Source organism: Pan paniscus, chromosome 15, assembly GCF_029289425.2.
Source record: "Pan paniscus chromosome 15, NHGRI_mPanPan1-v2.0_pri, whole genome shotgun sequence".
In the NCBI taxonomy this organism is placed as follows: Eukaryota; Metazoa; Chordata; class Mammalia; order Primates; family Hominidae; genus Pan; species Pan paniscus.
Window position 1 is genome coordinate 107315458 of NC_073264.2, and position 14270 is coordinate 107329727.

The window sequence follows — 14270 nt, forward strand, 5'->3', positions numbered from 1 at the left end:
GCGAACTGTGAGAATCAAACCTACAGAGAAGGAAATGGATTAGCAGAAAGAGGGTCAACTGAATCAGTCTGAGTTTACAAGACGAGGGGGGATAGCTGTGAAAACCATCAGGTTTTAAGGACCCCGACCCTGGGTGAGCCTCTCTCTTGGCTCCTGTCAGAGCTCAAGGCCTGTTCTAATCAGAGATTCCCATGGAGGTCTCTGCCCTGAATCTAACTGGAAAACACTCTCCAGGTTTCCCTGGGATTCCTCAGGACTCTTATCCTGGTGACCATGAAAGGATTATTTCTGCCCCCAAAGTGACACCCTGGCTTCTGTGGAGGTGAGGATGTGTCCTCTTGTTACAAAAACAAAGAAACAAAAAGGACAAAAACGTTTTCCACTTAGAGGCATCAAATGTTAGTACAGAATTGTAAATCTGGAGAAGTTCCCTGGGGAAATTTGACAACGAGGCAGCCCCAGGCCATGACAGGAAGCCAGCCCTCAGCGGCACCTGCACCTGCCCTGGAGACAGCCCCGTGCTCAGTGTCCTGTCGCCCCCTGGTGGTCCCAAGGGACCCCTGCAGGGAGGTTTGTGTCTGGGCTCACACTGACTTCCCCTCACTGTGTCTCTCGCACAGTAATACACAGCCGTGTCCTCGGCTCTCAGGCTGTTCATTTGCAGATACAGTGAGTTCTTGGCGTTGTCCCTGGAGATGGTGAATCGGCCCTTCACAGAGTCTGCGTAGTTTATGTAACTACTATCATAACTAATGTATGAAACCCACTCCAGCCCCTTCCCTGGAGCCTGGCGGATCCAGCTCATGTAGTGGTTACTGAAGGTGAATCCAGAGGCTGCACAGGAGAGTCTCAGGGACCCTCCAGGCTTGACCAAGCCTCCCCCAGACTCCACCAGCTGCACCTGACACTGGACACCTGCAAACACAGAGACAACCTGGTCAGAAACTGTCACGTATATTCACTGCTTATCTCACTCACGTCCACTCAATGTCTCTAGTTCTCCATAAATCACCTTTTATAATAGCAACAAGGAAAACCCAGCTCAGCCCAAACTCCATGGTGAGTCCTCTGTGTTCAGTGCTGATCACCGAATGGAAACTCCTGGGAATTCTGGGGCTGGGGCTCTTCTCCCAGAGCTGCAGGGTCTGGGCTCGGCTGGTTTTTATCAGCAGAGGGAGGGCCCTATTTGCATGTCTCCTACTATATAGCAAGCTCTGTGGTGGGACAGCTGAGGAGAGGGCAGTGCCCAGAGCAGATGAGAGGGTCCCGGAAAACATTGGAGGTAATCCTATCTCTCAGGAAAATATAACTTCAGATTATGTGATTGTGACTTGATGATCAATTAGCAGTCATCATCTTATTTAATGTTTACCTATTTGCAGAATATATTCAGTGCAAGTGTCAATGTTACATTTTTAGAGAAGATGAATTACATACATAACAGAGCAGTTGTGCAATGTGTCCAATATCACACATCTGGACAGCGTCAGCCCTATTATCCGTGCCTGTGCCTCTAAACACTGGAGGAGACTGCTCCCCTGAGACAGCTCCAGGACAGTGTGGGACATGCCTAGTGTGATTTGCAGGGTATCCCACCTGTCATAACAACTTTATGTGACTTTGCTTTTTCTAGTATTTACCTGAAATATGCAATCGGTGTTCACATGTGTGTATTTTCAGGAGTCCGTGATTATTCAAGTGTCAATATTCATCTCTTTCTTGCTCTTCCTCAGCCAATATACTCATTTTTGTTACTGCTTTATTCAAAAATTCAATCAATAGTGAATTCAAATTTATAGTGTACGATATGGAAAATGATGGTATATGTGTGCAGCCTTTGAATCAGCACTTCAATCATGCTATTAGCAATTAAATTAACCTCCAAATTTTTTTCTCTCACTTCTCTGTAATTTTCTTTCACCATCTTGTTACCTCACCACACTTTTCTCAGAAAAATTCAGATCTTCTCCATGTTAATTTAGAATAGTTGCATTTTCTACAATTTATACGAAAGAAATCACAGGAGATTTACTGTGAATTCTTTAGCTTCCTTCACTCAGCACAATTATTTGATAATGTCCTCACATTCTTATGTGACTGAGGCATGCCTTGATTTCAATTGTTCATTGTATTTCAGTACATGAATATTTCTCAAATGGTTTAACAATGCACCAAATAGTGGATATTTGATATTTTGTCTTAGTTTCCGAATTTTATTTAGAAAGCAGATACTAAGCACGGGAATGTAAAAAAAAATGAGAAAATGATCTTCTTCTGACCTCATTAACAAGAAACTTGAAGAACTACAAAAAATGAACCCTTCAACATATCTGAGTTGATGTTGCAGAGAAAAAAACCCTGAAATCTGAGAAAATGGGGGCCTGCAGAGAAAACTAGGGTCCATTTATTAGAGTACCTGGGGCAGGTGCCACTCATTGTATGGTATTGAAGATAGGAAAAAGCTAACCTGGAAATGTTTCATGAGTTGTTGAGGATGTGTGTGCTAATGCTGTGAGAGTGTGAAACTCCTGGCACTTGCAGGCTTTTCCTACAGAATTGGGGAAATCCCCAGACAACTCAGCCACCTGCTGTCCTGTGGTGTTGACTGGGGAGTAAGAACAGCAGCTCCGTTCAATGCTGAATCCCTCTTCACGATATGTGGGAGACATTTATTAAATCTTGTGTCCTTCAGGCACTGGTAGAATCAACTAGAACAGAAGGAAACAGAGGACACCAAGGAGACTCTACCCAGAAACACCTCCCGTCTCTTTCCTGAGGAATGAAATCCTGAGTCTGTGGAGTAAGGACAGTGGGTCAGAAGCTGAGGACACTGACGGAAGACCACTGTGGCTAGGAAGAGACACTTTGACTTGGGGAAGGGAAGGAACAGGAACGCTTGGAAGATCATGCTTCAGAGCCACTCTCACCACCCATAGCTAAGAAGGAGGCTTGGTCAGAAGGTTGGAGAACATCCCCCTGTGTCCAAGCCCCTTCACCCCACAAACAATCACCAAGTAAAAGTGTCAGCAGGATGCACCTGCCACAGATGAAAGAGACAGGCTCTCTCTGGGGAGAAAGAAATGGGAAGAGCCAAACCGGGACACAAAAGTGGGTATCACTGGAGGAACCTGAACTTTTTGTGAACAGGAGAAGCTGACTTCAACTCTGATAGCCGTGGCAACCATACACTTGAAATCCAACCCTGACTAGATTCATAGAAATGTGGTTAATAAAGGCCCAGCAGAATGTAATGTGTGATCATCTCCATGAACAAAATAATAAACACAAGAAAATAAATTACAAGTGAAATGCAAACTGGAATTCTACGTGCATTACATTTTCATTAAAAGTGAAAGGCAAATAAAATTCTGTCATTACAAAAAGATCTTGAGACAATTTATTGTCAGCACATTCATGCTTCAGTGCACATTTTAACAAACTTTCTCTGCTAGTAGCCGTGTGATATACATTCAAAACATAAATCTATACAAAAAAATTAAGACTGTACAAAATGGGAAAATCAAGATGAAGTGCAGTTTTTATCTTTGTAATTGCTATATTATATAACTATGAAAGGAATAAAAAATTTATATATTATGTTTTATAGTATATGTAAGTGCAAACTGGGAATAAACAAGAAAGAGCGGTGAGAAGGAGGAATTCAAAGCACACAGTTACACTGTCTCTGTTCTTCATATCAAGGCCATCACAGTATCTGCATTAGAATCCAATTATATACAATTCTCATGGAATCTAATTATATACAATTCTTATTGTATATATTGTATACAATATACATAATATACAATTCTTATTGTATATTATGGTAACCAATATAATATTTATAAAAGTGAATTAGATTATATGTTAGTAGAGAAATAAACATCATTGCGAAATGCTAATTTAAACAATATGACAGAAAAATAATATTAGTTTAAAAATAGAGCTTATTATAGTTGGTTTTAAAAAGCAAGCCCCAACTAGAAGCTATGTATTAGAAAATTACTGTACATATTCACAAATGTAAAAACTAAAGATGAGAAAACATGGATTACAAAAATATGAACCAAAATAAATCTATAGTAGCTGTGTAAAGTTAAGAAAAAATAGACATCAAAAAAGACTTTTAGGACTTAACAGGGATATTACACAGGATAAAGTTACCAGTTTTTTAAAAGATGCCAAAAAAGACTTAACAAGTGTATAATAGATGAAGAATGCACCATTCGTTGTGATTTACAGAACAAACGTGATAAAGTAAAGATGTCAGTGAGACCGTGCACGTAAGGGTGCATGTAAGAACTTCCTCTTGAATTTCTCCCTGTTGCTGCCCACGCCAACTCTGGTCCTGGAGCCTGTTGGACCAAGCTTATGCTGCAATCAGTGAAGGTGATCCAGAGTCTTTGCAGGAGTGGCTGAGTGAACCGCTGGGCTGTACAATCTTTCCCCCTCTGACTCCATCAGTAAACTTCACACAGGACTTCTGCAAACACAGAGAGAGCAGACTGAGAGCAGCCCCATGAGCAGCAGCCACAGCTGGACCTGATTCACAAGGGCCACTAATACGAGGGTGATGAGAAGGGAAGCCCAGATCAGTGCAGACCCCACAGTGTGGACACTGAGGAAGGGAAGAGACATGGGGTGGCTCCTCACCAGGGCCTGAGGGAACAGGGGATGAGGTGCCTTTCATGAAGAGGGGAGGGGACATATTTCCATGTCTTTCTTTTTGTGGTCATGGGTGCACCGCTCAGCATTGCTCATCCATCCTCTGTGTCTCCGTTTCAGGGAGGGCAGGATCAAAGGATTCCTGGGTCTGGATGCACAGGGTTAATCTGCCCATTACTCTTTCTTACTCTCTAGTGTGGACACTGTTCAGGTATCTTCATAGTAGAAAACATCATCAACAAATACATCCAGTAAGAACTTAAAAATACATTTCCAGGGAAAACGGACATCTCGCTGTAATCAGTACATTTAGAGCTGGAAACCACTCTTCCTGACCATGAGGCAAAGTTGAGTTACAATGAAAAAAAATGCAGATCTACACCTTGTTAGGGAGGGGGTTGATAATTACCATTATCTTGAGATCACTTTTCGCAACATAGTTCAACATTGGATATATGGACATGACATGATTCATATAAACATGCACATTTGCTAGAACAGAAGGTTGAGAGGTCCCAGAAGTACTTATACCACATTAACAACACACATACCCATTATCACAATATTTTATTTTAACACTATTCTTTAAAATCAGAAACAAGCAATCTTTATATAAATGGCTAATTCTATGTATGAAAAAGGTGATAAAGAAACAAGCTTAGAATCTATTGTAATATCAGGAAACAGGGAAGTGTTCAAAAACAAAAGGATGAGCTTTGCTGTAAGGATGCAGGATCCAAACTAAATGAGCTCCCAGCACCTAATAAAGCTGTGGAGATTTGAACAAGAAAATGAATAACGTAGCATGGATCTTCTTCAGAGTATGAAATAGACATCCATAAACCAATACGGATGTTAATAGAGGATTAAATAAAGAAATGATGGGAAGAAGAACACATCTCCTTATGGAAGTATTCCAAATATCTCAGGTGGATAGTCCTCCAATCAATAGGTGAAGGTTAAGCACTCATGAGTTGATTGTGGCCTGAGATTAGCAACATGGAATAAATAATCACTATTAGTGTATTTTATAATGAGACTTCAGATATAATGCCAAATACATGATCTATGAATGAATAATTTTTTATGTTTTTTGTCTAAATCTGTGCACACACACACACACACACACACACACACAGACACACATATATTTTTGAAATACCCACTGATAAGAGAGAAAAAGACAACCACAGACTGGGAGAAAATACTTTTATAATCAATATGCAAGTAAACTTACAACTAATAAAAAGAAAACAATGCAGATAAAAATGAACCAAATATCAGGAAAGGCATCTCAGCAAAAATTATATAAAAATTGTTTAATATGAATTTTTTATTTGGGACATGTGCATTTAAATAAAAATCAGATGCCATTACTCACCTATCAGCATGGCTAAAACTCACAGTTCTCATGATGATAATTGGTAACATGAATGTGGAAAAACAAGAAATATCATGCATTGGTGGTGGGCATTCAAAACGTTACATGCAAAAAATGAGATTTTTTGACATTTTAAAAATAGAGATAAAAGTAGAGTTAAAATGTGAACTTGTGCTTGTGTTCTGAAATATTTACAACATTGATTCAGAAATTGATGTTTACAAAGATTGATTCAGAGGAAGTTCTGTGTCAGATTTGTTAATATGATTCATTCTACAATCCCTGAAATTTGCTTACAGAATAAATGTTGTATGAAAAATCTCTCAAATAACTAAAATCCTGTCCACTCAAGCCCTTGTCCAGGGGCCTGTCATACCCAGTGCAAGTAGCAGTAGGTGAAGGTGTATCCGGAAGCCTTGCAGGAGACCTTCACTGAGGCCCCAGGCTTCTTCACCTCAGCCCCAGATTGCACCAGCTGCACCTGGGAGTGGGCACCTGTGGGGAGGACACAGGAGTGGATGAAAGCCCCCTTTGCTGGACTCAATCCCCTCCTCATTACTTGGACCTGGGAACTGCTTACCTGTGGCTGTTGCCACCAAGAAGAGGATCTTGCAGGTCCAGCCCATGAGGAGATGCGCTCTCAGGGGATTCTCTCAGGTGATTCTCTCAGGGCACAGAACATATTTACCTCAGTGGATATCAGTATATTTGCATATTCATAAGACAAAGCCTTTCTTAGCTCAAAGCCCAATCCATGATAAGAAAGGGAAGATAAATGACACATCAGCCTAACAAGAGTGAGATGCAGACGGTCGAAGCCCTAATCCTGCTTGAGGAAATGCATGCCCTGCTCCATTTACAAACATTTGTGGACAGACGTCCTTTCACTGAAGAATAAGCCCATATAGAACAGGCTCCTCACTGTGAGCCTACATTTGATTAGCATAGAGACCACCTGGATCATTTTTGGAACCATCACTCTCCATCACACTGAGCAGGTGCCTTGGTCTTTTCCTGGACCCATCAGGCACCAGCACAGCTCATTGGTGACTCTGAGAAAGTGATGCTTATGTCCCACATGAGTGTCCAGGAGGGACCTCTGAGATCTACTGGGTGCTCCTGAGACACTGTCTCCAGCACCTGCCTCATGTCCTGATCCCCCAGGGTCCTCAATTCTATTGAACACTCTTGATTTACAGATTTGCCCTGTGATGCATAATTAGAGCTGATTTTCTCATCTCACAGACAATGGGAATCAGAAGATAAAGCAGGAGTTTGGAGTCCATTATGAACTCTCTACTCCCAAAGTAATTGTCAAGGAATTTGTGTTTAGAACAATTTTGGGTGATTTTGAACTCCATTTATTAGTATTTTGTCGAGTATTTACATACTTTCAGTTCATATCCACAGACCCTCACCTTTCCATATTGATTTCTGACTCACTTGGTCTGTGCACCTGCCACACTCTCAGATCCACCACTGCCCTGTCACTCACACAATGTAAGCAACATTACTTAACACTGAAATCTGAATTTCTTATTCATAGGAATGTAGTTTCTTCAACTAATCTGTACCCATAGAATTAGTAAAAACATGCCTATCCTTCATATTCTCACTATTAAGATATTATAGTTCTAGAAACCCACTTTAAAAAATAGTTCCCAGTGCCTTAAGTTATATGAATGGTTTTGATGTGATAGAATATTTAAAGCACGTCAGCGACTTTCTGAACAGTTATTTTCGATTGTTTTTTCCTGACAAAGGAAAACCCAGGCCCTGAGAGGAAACTCCTCCCCAGCTGTGCACCTGCTCCAGGGCTGGAACCTGTGCTTGGTGGCTCCCAAGTGCCCCCTTCCACACAAGCTCTTGCCTTGCAATGAGGTTTCTGTCAGGGCTCACAAATATTTTCCTTCAGAGTCTCTAGCCCAGCATGAAGTGGCTGTGTCCTGGTTTAGAATTCTCCGTCAGTGACACCACATGCTGCTGACACCATGTCTTTTAACAATTGATTAGCCTTACTAAACCTACGGAGGGAGACCCACAGACAAGATTCTGTGACACAGAAGGGACCCCCTTTTCTGAAGCTTCACATTTCCTGAGTCAGTGGACACATAATGAATACAAAAACTTGCAGGATTTGGGGAGTGCCTAGTTTCTTCGCTGGGCTCTTGCAGTTGAATGTTGCACCTGAGAATATCTGCAGGTAGATAAATTCAGAATAAAGACACCTTTGTATATGCTATTCCAACAACACATATTCTCCTTTCTTACTATTTTCTAGCCTATAAAAAGTGCCTCCTACACACACACTAGGCCTAGGTTTATGGCTTTTTTTCACTTAGCGATCTGAGGCAAACAGAATACAAGTGGAGACTTGGGAAGTGCATGCATTTTTTTTTCTCAGCTAGGAACCCTGCAAATGCCCCATGATAAAAGGATCTGAGGTCAATTGATTTGCCAAGACCTTGTTTTCAAAAAATTTGTGTCAGAGGCTTCAGATTTCCCTACTGTCCTTGTCTTATTCTCTGCCATTGTCTTTCAGTTTCCCTATGTTCTCCTCCTCACATAGAGTCTGAGCATTGCCACACTTTCATCTTTAACCCAGATTATACTGGTGAGAAAACAAAGTGTGCATCCTGGAAGTATTATATGTTCTTACAATTGATTCTTAATAATTCAGTCATCCTTTCTTTCTTTGGGCTGTGACCTATATGCAGAGTCTCCAGAAATGAAACTGTTGCTTTCCCTTTTCTGGCTATAACATTATAGGATTATTTCTGTATTGGCTAATTTTATCCACTTTCATGATAAAGGAAGGCTGCTGGGAGGGTCTGTAATGGAGATGGACTACCTTACCCAGCACAGATAAGGTTCTAGATATGTCTTTCCCCTGGATGGTCTATCCGGAGAAATGTGCATGTGTATTTCTCAGAGATTAGATATTTGGATGATTTATCCAGGAAAGGATCTATGTTGATTTTCACTCAAAGAACCTGGAGGTTCCTGGAGCAAATAAGCACAAGAGTGTGAGGTGTGGGGCCTCCAAGATCTCTCACCCTCACACTAGTTCAGACATGCCCTTTATGTTTACATAGTTCAGATTTACATATAACATACCACACAGCCAGGCTCATCTGAATTGCCACATGCTCATTTAAACTCACTGGAGCAGCAGCTGAGTGTAATCATCACATTGAACTCAGAGAAACCTGGGTCCAATACACTGTTTATTGTAGCTCAGAGAAGCATCACTGACTCCCTTGAGTGGACGTTTCTTCCCTGAAACAGCTTCACTACAAAGTATACTAAAGAGATGCTATGGAGCGGCTGTGGGGTTGGATTTCTTCCTGTCAGCCTGTCATGCAGGGTGTTTGGAATGATGTAGACCTTTAAACTTAGATGCTAATCTTTCCCAGTCTTGTTGAAATGGCTGGCCACCCCCAGTCCTGTTTCTCCCCTCCACTCACCTGAATGTCTCCAAAAACCCCATGAACCTAAAGACTCTCTTTTTCATGGATGACTCTGAGGATTCTCAATCTGGTCAGTGCCACAGTCAGAGGCAGCTAATGGAGGATTCTCAGTCCACTGATAGGTTGAGCCCATAACATAGGACACATATCCAAGAGTGGCCAATTCATGTCAGTGCCAATCAACATTTAATTCAAGGGGCATGATTTTCAGTGCATTGAAGTTTAAAAGCTTCATAATTCTTAATAGAGGCACAAACTAAATGGTTTGCTGAAGAAGTGAGCTCATGGTTAGAAGAAAGCTGACTGCACCCAGGAAGAGTCTCTTTAAGTAAAACACCTGAAACATGATGTCCTGAAACCTTGTGAAAATTCATTTCCTTGAGTAAAAAAACAGGAAAGCTATTCTCAAATCATTGGAAGAAAACTTATCAGAAATTTTATCAACACAGCAGTCGAATTCCAGTAAGTCAATCCTTGGGTTTATGTTTCACAACTCAAGAAGCAATAAAGAAATCTACATAATTGGAAGGCTGCTCCCACAGAGGGAATTTTGTCCTATTTAATTAATAGAATAGTATTCATTCAAAGACACTCTCCTGTGGAATCTGTAACTTAAACAGATCTCTGCAACCTGGAAAATTTTTCTCACTTATTTTTCTCTAGACACCCATAAATGCAAAAACACATTTTGTGTGTATGTGCATGAGTGATCTATAGAAATACTTTGCATAGTAATGAAAGTTTGGAAAAATGATAACTTCATCACTTATTGTGAACTCACACTTCACTGGTTTCCGAAATTCTCTGCTTGTGTCATGGGACAATGGGTGCCTCTGAGAATATGCTGATTTTCAGACTGAACATGTTCTCCACTCCTCACTTGACTTCATGGTTTCTTGCTGACACTGATGTCTCTATGAATGAAAACCCAACACTGATATCCAGCAGATTTTCCTCTTACGAGATTCATATTCTCTCTATCTCTTTCTTTCTCTGCATGTCTCTAACTCCCTATTTTTCTGTGCCATTACTATTTATTACTGAATCATCCTGAATCCTGCCAACAGACTCCATCTCACATTCTGCAAATATTCTGCCTCAAAGACAATTAGGGGCAAACTCATCCTTGCCCAAGGTGGGAAAACTTTCTGGACTTCCACTAGATTTATTAGAGCCTCATATGAGAACCATGATCAAACATTATTTGCTTTTGGATTATACCTCAAATCTAAAACTGTTCTTCGTAGCAGCTATGACATTCTACATTCCCATCATTACCATTATGCAAAACAGTGTGGTGGCTTCTAAATAAATTAAAACAGAAATACCATATGACCAGCGATCCAGCTTATGGAAGTATACCTAAATGGGATGAAATTACCACCTTGTGAAGATACCTGCTCTCCTGTGCTTACTGCAGCGCTATTCACAACAGCCAAGATATGGAAACTAAGTGTCTGTCGATGGACAAATGGATAAAGACAATGTGGTATGTGTACACAGTATAACATTATTCTGCCTTATAAAATAAAGAGATGCTGCCATTTTCCACAAGACAAATGGATTCCCACCACCACTATGCATTGCATCCATTGCAGCCCCTCCCTGAGAGCTGGCAGATCCAGGTCCAGTAGTAAGGACTGGTTGTGATGGAGTGGCCAGAAACAATGTCGGTGAGGCAGAGGGTAAGTGTGTGCTATTCAGGTCCAGGGCTGAATCCTGCAGCTGCTCCTGGGACAGGGCATGTGAATACATGGGTAATCAGTCCCCGTCAGTCACATGTACCTACACTCACCCCACAGACCCACATCTGACATCTGAGACACCCACCCTGGGGGAGCCATCACCAGGCACAGGAGAAGACACAGTAATGCCATCTTCTTCATGAACACAACTCTGCATTCCCCAGATGCCTTAAGCCCTGTCTGAGGGGAGAGCTGTTAGCTCACAGTCCAAAAGCATTTTATACCCTGGAGCCTAAAGGATATTTTGGATGTGGCAAAGCCCTGTACTTATAAGAGAGAGGGACATAGGTCTGACTCCCTTTGGATTTGAATATGTTTTATTGTTGTCTGTCTATTTTCAGGTTGACATGAAGCACTTCCTTGCCAAAAACTACAGTCATGACATTTAATAAAATTTGCTTTATTCCTATTTTCCCACCTGTGACATTTGAACTTCTGTATCAAGTGAGCAATGTGCATACCTTACAGGAGAAATTACAAAATAACTCTCTAAGTCATCAGTATCACACGAATGCTACCCTGTCCTTACTGCGAAATATCTTCTGGAAAGATTTAAGTAAAAATAAATGATAAGTTGCATTCTTAAATTAAAAGTAGCATAACGTTCAGAAACTCATGAACTCCCTTTGCCAAAGGTACTCCCACTAGAACTTACAACCCATGGTCTGCTTCCTCAAGGACAAAGACAATATCACCCTATGACTTGATTCATCAAAAGCCCATGTATTTTCCATTTTACCTTCAGCATTAGACTCTGATTTATCACATGCCAATACAGCGAAGTATTTTAGGGGACCGATGTGCTATGCAGAAATATTCAAAAGGATGTTAAAAATGTCCTAAATAGTTTCTTTACTGCCATCAACTTGTAAATTATTTATTTTCCAAGAGACATCGGAGAAAAACAGTCACAAATATTGTAAAAGGGGCTAATTACCATTAACAACAAATGCAGCAGTGACTCCAGGATGTCAATCCATAGGTTTATGAGTGAAAATGAGGTGGGTTACATAAATTGTTTTGAGAGGATTTTCCTTGCTTGTAGAGTCAATACCAAGGTTGGCATCAGTATAGGGTTAAACAGTGATTTGCTGGGAAGATGTCCTTGTAGAAGTGGTTTTTATAAGGTCACGGTGGCTTCTATCAAAGTTTGTGGTTAAGCAGAATCCATTTATGGTAGTTCTTGTTATCAGGAGTATGTGCATGGGAAACCTCCTTCATGGTCATTCCTAGTTCCATTTGTCAGGGTTTTAACACAAGTGGATCTATTTTGATTCTGACAACTTTCACACCCTCTTTCTAACACTACTGGTGAGGAAGGTGACTCACTCTGTGGTACTTTGCACAGCACAGGATAAATTTCACATCCACATCCCATTTTGTCCACACAAGCTCATCCCCTTCACTACTGTTGGCCACTTCCATTCCCAGGTGAGTCTCCACATGACACACTGGAGGGTGCTGAGCAAGGGGAGAGAGGAAAAGTCCCATCAGCCTCTTCCACGTGGCTGCAGGAGCCACAACCTGAGCCCTGCCTGAGTTGCAGGGAATGGGCTTGAGACCTGGAGCTTTGGCAGCAAGAGCCACATCCCCACTTTAGAGGGAGCAGGAACACTACAAGGAAAAGCAAGAAAAACAACAACAAATAAAAAGAAATAGAATGGGCTAAGAGCAAAAGGGGCCCCAGATCAGTGATGATACTAAGTTGTATACTTTAGTGTCAGGAGAAGGGTCAGAAGTGAAACCTGTGAAGTTCTACATGACACTGACCCTGGCCCAGACTCTCTATTGGCTGCGATCACAATTCCTAAAGACCGTCCTAGTCAGGGAATCTCACTGAGGTTTCTGTCCTGAGTCTGACAGGAGAAGACCCACCAGGTACCCCTGAGTTTCCTCAATACTCTGATCCTGGTGACAATGGTTGAGGGTTTTTCATCTCTGTAAGCATCAATCTGTGTTTCGTGCATAAGAGAATAGGTTTTTATATTAAAATAATCATTTTAAAAATATGTAGAGATGACACTGGTAAGCACAGAATTCTGAACTTAGAGAGGTTCCCTAGAGAAACTCTAAAAAGATGAAGTCCCACATCCTGACAGGAAACCAGCCTCCATCTGCACCTGCCTCTGGGGATGACTCTGATCAGTGGCTCCTGTGCGCCCCCCCGCAGCTGATTTCCCCCAGCATTCTGCAGGGAGGTTTGTGTCAGGGCTCATACTGACTTCCCCTCACTGTGTCTCTTGCACAGTAATACACAGCCGTGTCCTCGGCTCTCAAGCTGTTCATCTGAAGATACAAGGAGTTCTTGGCATTTTCTCTGGAGATGGTGAATCGGCCCTTCACGGAGCCTGGATAGTATGTGTCACCAACAGTACCAATAGCTGAGACCCACTCCAGACCTTTTCCTGGAGCCTGGCGGACCCAATGCATGTCGTAGCTACTGAAGGTGAATCCAGAGGCTGCGCAGGAGAGTCTTAGGGACCCCCCAGGCTGTACCAAGCCTCCCCCAGACCCCACCAGCTGCACCTCACACTGGACACCTGCAAACACAGAGACACAAAAGTCAGAAATTGCCACACATACCCACTGTTTCTCTCATTCATGCCCATTCACACTCAGTCTCTCTAGTTCTCCATGAATCACCTTTTAATATAGCAACAAGGAAAACCCAGCTCAGCCCCAACTCCATGGTGAGTCCTGTGTGTTCAGTCCTGATCACTGAATGCAAACACTTGGGAATCCCAAGGCTGGGGCTCCACTCCCAGAGCTGCAGGGTCAGGGCTGGGCTGGTTTTCATCAGGAGAGGGAGTGAAATATTTGCATGTCTGTTACTATATAGCAAGCTCTGGGGTGGGACATCTGAGGAGAGGGCAGGGCCCAGAGTTGATGAGAGCGTCCTGGGGGATTTTGATGACAATGATTGTATTTGGGAAAATGCTGCCTTATTTTGAAATTGTTCTGCGATAAACATTTAACAACTATCATATTTTTAATTATTTTTACCTATGT

General features: G+C 41.8%; 1 protein-coding gene and 1 gene segment (V, D, J or C); both read right to left on the bottom strand.

Annotated features, from left to right (window-relative positions):
• Window positions 1–259: 259 nt before the first annotated feature.
• On the bottom strand, window positions 260–6672 carry LOC129393776 (Ig heavy chain Mem5-like). The gene is made up of 3 exons (XM_055097428.1): window positions 6627–6672; window positions 6430–6541; window positions 260–815 (listed from the first exon to the last, which is right to left on the bottom strand). The coding sequence occupies exons 1-3, from the start codon at window positions 6670–6672 to the stop codon at window positions 260–262; spliced, it is 714 nt and encodes a 237-aa protein (XP_054953403.1).
• Window positions 6673–10175: 3503 nt separating this feature from the next.
• LOC117975719 (immunoglobulin heavy variable 3-13-like) lies at window positions 10176–13950 on the bottom strand. The segment is given in 3 exon segments: window positions 10176–10273; window positions 13484–13801; window positions 13905–13950. Coding segments are annotated over 3 exon segments (462 nt in total).
• Between the last annotated feature and the right edge of the window lie 320 nt (window positions 13951–14270).

Bases quoted from the DNA above. Each gene is read 5' to 3' on its own strand.
- LOC129393776 (XM_055097428.1), bottom strand. From the start codon at position 6,672: ATGGGCTGGACCTGCAAGATCCTCTTCTTGGTGGCAACAGCCACAG. The intron at 6,542-6,626 runs GTAAGCAGTTCC...TCCTCCCCACAG, and splicing joins CTTGGTGGCAACAGCCACAG to GTGCCCACTCCCAGGTGCAG. The intron at 816-6,429 runs GCACTGGGTATG...ATTCACCTTCAG, and splicing joins ACCTTCACCTACTGCTACTT to TAACCACTACATGAGCTGGA.